Source organism: Haliaeetus leucocephalus, unplaced genomic scaffold (assembly GCF_000737465.1).
Source record: "Haliaeetus leucocephalus isolate CR32 unplaced genomic scaffold, Haliaeetus_leucocephalus-4.0 Scaffold656, whole genome shotgun sequence".
NCBI lineage: Eukaryota > Metazoa > Chordata > Aves > Accipitriformes > Accipitridae > Haliaeetus > Haliaeetus leucocephalus.
Genome location: NW_010973092.1, coordinates 6,631,773 through 6,638,534, shown reverse-complemented (window position 1 = coordinate 6,638,534; position 6,762 = coordinate 6,631,773). Strand labels below are relative to the sequence as shown.

Sequence of the window (6,762 nt, the reverse complement as noted above, 5' to 3'; positions counted from 1 at the left end):
TGCAACGCAATGCAACGCAATTCAAAACAACGCAACTCCGCACAGCACGCGCCCTCCCACGGGCGGCGCCCGCGAGGCCGCGGCAGCTGTCCCGCCCCCCGCACACGTGATCATGTCACATGCCGGAGCCCCTCCCGGCCCCATCTTCCATCCAATGAACGGACGGGTAGGCGGTACATCCGCAAGGTGATTGGTCGAGGTGGGTGTCAGTCCGCGGGCAGGGCGGGGCGGAGCGGAGGTCCCAAGTTGGGAGGCTGCGGTGCGGTGCGGTGCGTGGGCTGGAGGGGGCCCGGGGGGGGACATCGAGGGTTTTGAGGGCGGTGGGTGCCGCGGGATGCCCGGGTCTGTACCCCGGGGAGCGGGGGTTGCGTGGTGCAGGCCGGGGTGCGCACCTCAAGCCGCACCGGGGGGTGCAGGTGGGCTCCCCTTGCAGCGCAATGGCGGCGGGGGTGGGGGGGGTGCAGGATACGGCCCTGCCGGGCTCTGGGGTTGAGGAGGTCCCCAGGCTGTGGGGTGGCTGCTTGCAGCCCTTGGGCAGGGTGAGCCCTTCGCCGGGGCCCTGTCAGGGACACGCGGCCAGTCCCTGTGAGTAGGTTTGCTGGAGTAATGGGAAGCGGAGGGTTGTTCTTCTGCAAAGGGACTGACCCTTTGCCAGGACTTTTCTCTCATTCCCACCGTTTGGGGCTTTCCAGGGCTGGATACAGGCCCGAGGGGCACCTGGGCAGGTCCTGCGCCTCTCACCCAAGGGTTGGTAACTAAACCCTGCCCCAGAGCACCCAGCAGAGCCCAGCGTGAGGGGAGGGAGAAGTCTGCTCTAGCTCAGAGGGAAGGGGATTTTGGGGATGGCGGTGGCAGGAAACTCAGGGTGGTTCCCGTGTGCCAGCAGGGATGGCCGGCAGGAGCCAGGACCGGAGCCTGCGGGAGGAGCTGACGTGTGCCATCTGCTGCGAACTCTTCAGCGAGCCCGTCATGCTGGACTGCATGCACCATTTCTGCAAGGCCTGCATCCAGGGCTACTGGGAGAGCTGCACCCGCGTTCCCTCCTGCCCCCAGTGCCGCCGAGAGTTCCCCAGCCGGGCTTTCCGCACCCACTACCTGCTCTCGGGGCTGGTGGAGAAGGTGCGGCGCTGCGGATCCACGGAGCACCGGCACAAGATGCAGGTGAGTGGCTTCTGCTCGGCTGGGGGAGAAGGGGACAGGCACCACGTGAGCCCTGTGCCGGGGACCCCTGTGCGTGCCTCACCTGACCCGAGTGCAGTGACATCTTTGTCTCTTCCTTACTCATTCCCTCTCCCTATTTCCTTCCAGCTGCCTGTCTTTCAGACACTTTCTTCTCTTGCATTTGTTTTCCCTCACTGCTGTGCCTGACTTCTACTGCAGCCTCGTTGTTTCTCGTGTAGGGACCACGCAGCCAGGGGTGAAGACTGCTTGTGCCGGGTGTACTGCCTGAAGGGTCAGTCCTTGCACAAGTTGGTTCGCAGCACACAGGGTTTAAAACTTCTGCAAACAAGATATCCCAGGTTGGAGCTCCCAGTCTTAAAAATAAACTTGTCTCATTATGTGCACACTTACAAGGTTCTCAAGCCTGTGCATCAGGTGCTTTCTTCTTAGTACCTTTCTTTATAAGAAATCTTGTTGCAGCTTCCCTCTAATGCTGGCCTCAGGAATTAGGATTGGTCCTGAATCACAGCAGAGCAGTGAAATGGTCTCCTCACCTTCTTTTCCTTGTTCCTGCAGAAGCACCTGGAAGATGCTTTGCAAGCTCGTCAGAAGGAGATGGAGAACTTCTTGCGGAGGAAGCGTGCGACGCAGGAAGAGATCTGTGGCCTGACGGTAACGCCCTGTGATAGCTGCTTTTTGTACAGCCTCTGGATTAATGTTCATAGAGGATCTGTGTATCACTTCAGCTGAGATTTAGCTCAGCTTCTTGTACCAATCTAGTCGAATAACTATGTAGGGATCTGAACAAACTCCCCCATATGTAGGCCAAAGCCCATCAATACTGAACATTCAGTAGAGGCTTTGCGAAGAGCCATTAAGCAGTCATTAATACAGCATTTACAAGGTGCGTTGGTACAGCAGAGCTGAGACAGGACGAGTGGTGAGAGCTGTCAGCTGAGCAGCCTGTTTGGGCCCTGCAGCGCTGCCACTTTGGGAGAGGGTTAATTCTTGGAAGCTCTAAAATCCTCTTGTGTGTCTGAAGGGGTGGCAGCAAAGCTGAAGAAGCTGGGTCAGCAGCAGTGTTGGCACTGCAGAGAGCAGTGGACTTGTCACAAGGACCACATTTGGATTCTCTGCGAAGTTCCGAGATGATGTGAGGAGCCTGAGTGCTCTCTATGGGCTTGAGTGGCACCAGGCTGCCTACTTGTCACTGATCAATGAAGCAAGAACAGCCACAGGCTGACTGCGTTTCCTTCTTGAGTGATGTAAAAGTATTAAAAGCCAAGGAAGGAGAGTAAGGAAAACGGAAATAGTTCAGAGGTGAGATAAAACTGATGGGAGACTGTCTTCTGATGGGAGTCTCTGATCCCCCTGCCTGCACTGTTTCATACCTCTGTCCCACTGCCAGATTTGGAATAGACCTTTGAGGTTAATGAAGAAGTATTAGCAAATAACCACATGTGGCTGATGTCCTGTTGCAGTGGAAGAGCTGACTCAGACGTGTTTCAAGAGTAAAGGAGCAAATTGCTGATCTGAACAGGGAGGCCATGCATGTCCTCTGCAGTTCTGGTGTGTCAGCACAAGCACCTGCTGGAGCAAAGGGAGACTGGGGTGCTGTGCCGGCTGGTGAAGCTTCAGATGTACTCTGGGGGAGATGGGTTTCCTGCTGGTAGAAAGGGATGTGCATTTCAGGAAGCACTCCTCAAGAAAATAACGAGGGCTAAGGTTGCACTTAGAGATTAGAAGCTCAAAGATTGGGAAAATAAAAAGTCATTGGCTGTCTCTTGTAAACAGGCAGGAAGGCAGTGAGAGCACCACAAGGCTGGCTGGCCGACTAAACAACTGGAAAAAAGTGACCTCTGAAAAGAGCTGAATGGGATTTTATCAGCCTTAACTACAGAGATTAGTTTGTGCAGCTCCCCCGTCTCTCCCATACAAACAGAAGCCCTGAGAGACAGAGGTATCGGAGAAAAAGAACAAGTTGCCAGTGTCAGGCAGCTCTGCGGAGTCTGGCACGATTTGAAATAAATCCTAACTAACCTGAACAGCTGAGTCTGCAGCTCCAGAAAAGCAAAAGAGCTCCAGTATTGCACACAAGCAAATTCCTGGTGGTGTGGGAGAGGTCTGTGGGCTCCCACTGTGGCTGTGTGCAAGGGGTTTTTTTAATTTTTTATTTATTATTATTTTTTCCCCCTTTGGCTCTGCAACCTTGAAAGTTGTCCTTGTGTCCTGTTCTCTATCCAAGAAGTTGTGGGTATGTCTGAGACTCTTTGATTTCCCAGACTCTGTAAGCAGGGTAGTGGGCCCAGCCATCCTGTGTACCTCCTTGTGTGTTGTAGTTGCCAGACTCATCTTCTGCCTTTTCCCTCTGCTCAGAAGGTGTCTGGGGAGCTGAACTTCAAGATCCGGGCAGAGTTTGCCCGCCTTCATCAGATCTTGGAGGAAGAGGAGAGAGCTGTGCTGGCAGAGCTGGGTGAAAAGGAAGAGCAGTCGATGGCACAGCTGCATGGGGACGTCCACCGGTTGGAGGAGGGAATGTCAGTGCTTCAGAGGGACATAGAACGCATAGAGCAGACCCTGAGCAAGATGGAAGAAGTCTCGTTGCTGGAGGTGAGTGTGCTTGGCTGACCCTGGCAGGAGGCTGAGGGATGTTTCGGGATCCCAGTTTGGGATGGGGAAAGTTCTAAATGACAGCACTAGGCTGTACCTGGAAGTTGTTCTCACTGCCATCCCTCTGGATTATCAACCCCAATCCCTTGGAGTCTGGAGGCTTTAGCCACAAAGGGTCTGGTGATCTCTCAGATGTGGTGGGTCTTGGGAGCCTTACTCCTTCTCTGTCACCCCTGTGAAATTGCCTTGGCCCCAGTGCCCCGTCAGTTTCCCCCAGGGTGTGGGTCCTGGTAGGTTGGTTTCGTCTCTCTCTGCTGCATGACAGCAGGAGGCAGGACAGGGAGTTTATTTGTGCAGCTACATGAATTACAGACAGTGACTGCTAATTCTCTCTGCTCCTCACTGCAGGTGGAGAGCCTGGATATCAGGTACGTGTCTGGCATGAAAGAAGCCAATTCCCTTTTCAGGAGCTTATCTCTGTCCCTGGCTGGGGCCACATGGGGGAGGGATCTTATCTCAAGTTTTAAAAGCATCACAAATTGCTCAGCGAGCTGCTGGTGCTGTGCCACGTGGGGGCTGGTCCCCAGCATGTTGGACGCTCTTCCCAGGGAGCGTGTGTGTTTAGATGGCTGGGCTGGAAGAGCAGGTGGAGGAGACATGCTGGTTTGGAATGGATGCAAGAGCCACGCATGCTGCAAGCAGGAGCAAGGCTGATGCCGCAGACTTGGGTGCTTTGGCATTTCTGCCCTTTCTTAGCCTCTTACAACTCACAGGGCTGCAAAACTGACCCCGAGGTGCAGGTTTGTCTGAGGCTGCAAGTAGCTGAGGGCCAGAACTGCCATAGGGGAGTGTGTCCCTGTCCCCTGCCTCCCTGGGAGCTGCAGTGGGATGCAGCCTGGCTCTGCAGGCCTGGTGTGTTCACCCATGCAAGAGTCCTGTTTGGGTGTGCTGGGTGCTGGTCTGCCATGGGTCACTGCTCCATGAGTGGTGCTGCCAGATCTGTCTCAGTCCACAACACTTCTGCCCCGAGCCACTTGCCATGCTGGGGGTAGCACTGCAGCAGGCGGAGCAAGCAGCTGCCAGGGAGGTTTGTGTCCCATCTTTACCAAATCTGTCACATGCCGGTAGCACAATGCAGTCCTGACCACGCTCTTCCCATGTGCCTCACTAGCGGCACAGCGGAGTGGTTGACTGCCATTCCCTCTGCTCCAGGCCCTCGGTGCGCGTTGAGACCCAGCCTGCCTTCAACCTGGAGCACTACAGGGACAGCCGCAGCGGCCCCTTGCAGTACATCTTCTGGAGACGGATGCTGCAGTCCATCTGCCCCGGTGAGTGGATCGGTGTGAGGGATGGATGTGCTGGATGGTGGCAGGGCCGGGGATTCTCTGCAGAGGGATTATGTAATGGGTAAAATGCCATGCTCGATGTCTCTACAGCTCCTGCCCCGCTCACCTTCGACCCTGAGTCAGCCCACCCCAACCTGGTCTTCTCCAGAGACCTGACAGCAGTGACAGAGAGGAATCGAGCCCAGCCTGTCCCCAGTAGCCCTCGGCGCTTCCGTCAGTGTGTCAATGTCCTGGGCTCACAGACCTTTGACAGTGGCCGGCACTACTGGGAGGTCTGGGTGGGCAGCAAAACCAAGTGGGACCTGGGGGTGGCCGCCGAGGCTGTGGACCGGGCGGCAAAGGTCAAGCTGTGCCCGGAGAACGGCTACTGGACGCTTCGCCTGCGGAACAGGACCGAGTACTGGGCCACCGCCACCCCCTGGGTGCGCCTGACTCCCCAACGCCCCCCCCGGAAAGTGGGGGTCTTCCTGGACTGCCAGGAGGGCACTGTCACCTTCTTCAATGCCGGGGACATGTCCCACCTCTTCACCTTCCACCAGGTCTCTGCGGAGAGATACTGCCCCTTCTTCAGCACCTGCTTCAGCGACGGGGGGGCCAACATGGAGCCCATGCGCCTTTGCCACCTGGCCCTGTGAGGGACGAGGAGGAGCGGGGAGCTTCGGGGACACCAGCCTGGCTCCTTGTCTTTGCCGGCTGGCTGCCTGGGGCCATGCTGGAGGCCAGTTTTGCACACACGGACCTGGTGGGTGTTGGAGGGGCTGTTTTGGATTCAGTTTTGAGAGGAAGGAGAGGAGTAAGTCTCTTCTGAGCTCCTGTCTGCCCTCCCTTCTCTGTGCCATGGGCTGCAGGTACCACGCTGCATTCCCGGAGGTGCCTGGCACTCCTTGAAGAACAACCTTCCGTGCCTGAGCATTGCACAGTTCAGTAACCACAGCCACAGGACTGCAGTGGAGGTGGCAGCAGGCTGCTTGCACCTCCTGTCCCTCCATGCTCCAACCCGTAAACCCTGTGGAGGAGGGCACTGGTTCTGGAGCACCATCAGGTGCCTCTTGACGCTCAGCTCTGTGTCCCAGTGATGGGCTACCTCTGCCCAAAGAGCTTCTTGGGGAAGGGCTCCGGGCTGGCGGCAGAGGGAGCTCGGTGAACGGTGTGGGACCCACTACAGGGCATGGCGGTGCTGCCTCCCTTCTACTTGATCACCATTAAAGCTCATTAGACAAACCACTGCCTGCTGGACCTGCTTATGGCTTGCATGCTGGGGGAGGTGGAATCTATCGTACTGGGGTGCAGCACAGCCTGAGGGAACAGAGCAGCCCCCTGGTCCCTGCTTCCAGCCTGGGCTCCTTCTCTCTGCTTGCAGCACAGGAGGCACGAAAGAGCCACTGCTCTCACTCAGCCCTTCCCTTGGAGTGTTGCCTGCACATCTTGCAGCAGCTTTTGGTCTTTTGCTTACCCCCCCTGTGTCAGGCTGCTTGGGAATAGGGTGGGGGTTTGGCAGCCCCATGGGGTAGGGAGGTCTGTCTGAGCCCAGCCCTGGCCTTAGGCTCTTGGGTTTTAAGATTTGGTCTCCTCTGGCCTGGCTGGGTCTTAAGGATGTGTAGATGTGAAAAAGGCAAAAGTCCCATTTCAGGTGAACTTCACAAAA

At 56.6% G+C, this 6,762-nt stretch overlaps 1 protein-coding gene across 3 annotated transcripts; it reads left to right on the top strand.

The window, feature by feature from the left end:
- The first annotated feature begins 226 nt into the window (after nt 1-226).
- LOC104838893 (zinc-binding protein A33-like) lies at nt 227-6,277 on the top strand. Of its 3 annotated transcripts, none has more exons than XM_010578919.1 (7): nt 227-238; nt 887-1,161; nt 1,738-1,833; nt 3,538-3,771; nt 4,180-4,199; nt 4,984-5,099; nt 5,208-6,277. In XM_010578919.1, exons 2-7 carry the CDS (start codon nt 889-891, stop codon nt 5,750-5,752), a joined length of 1,284 nt encoding a protein of 427 aa, XP_010577221.1. In that variant the 5' UTR covers nt 227-238; nt 887-888; the 3' UTR covers nt 5,753-6,277. The 3 variants fall into 3 exon arrangements, with proteins under 3 accessions (XP_010577221.1, XP_010577219.1, XP_010577220.1); XM_010578917.1 differs by having other exon boundaries at nt 227-259; XM_010578918.1 differs by having other exon boundaries at nt 231-269.
- The last annotated feature ends 485 nt before the right edge of the window (nt 6,278-6,762 follow it).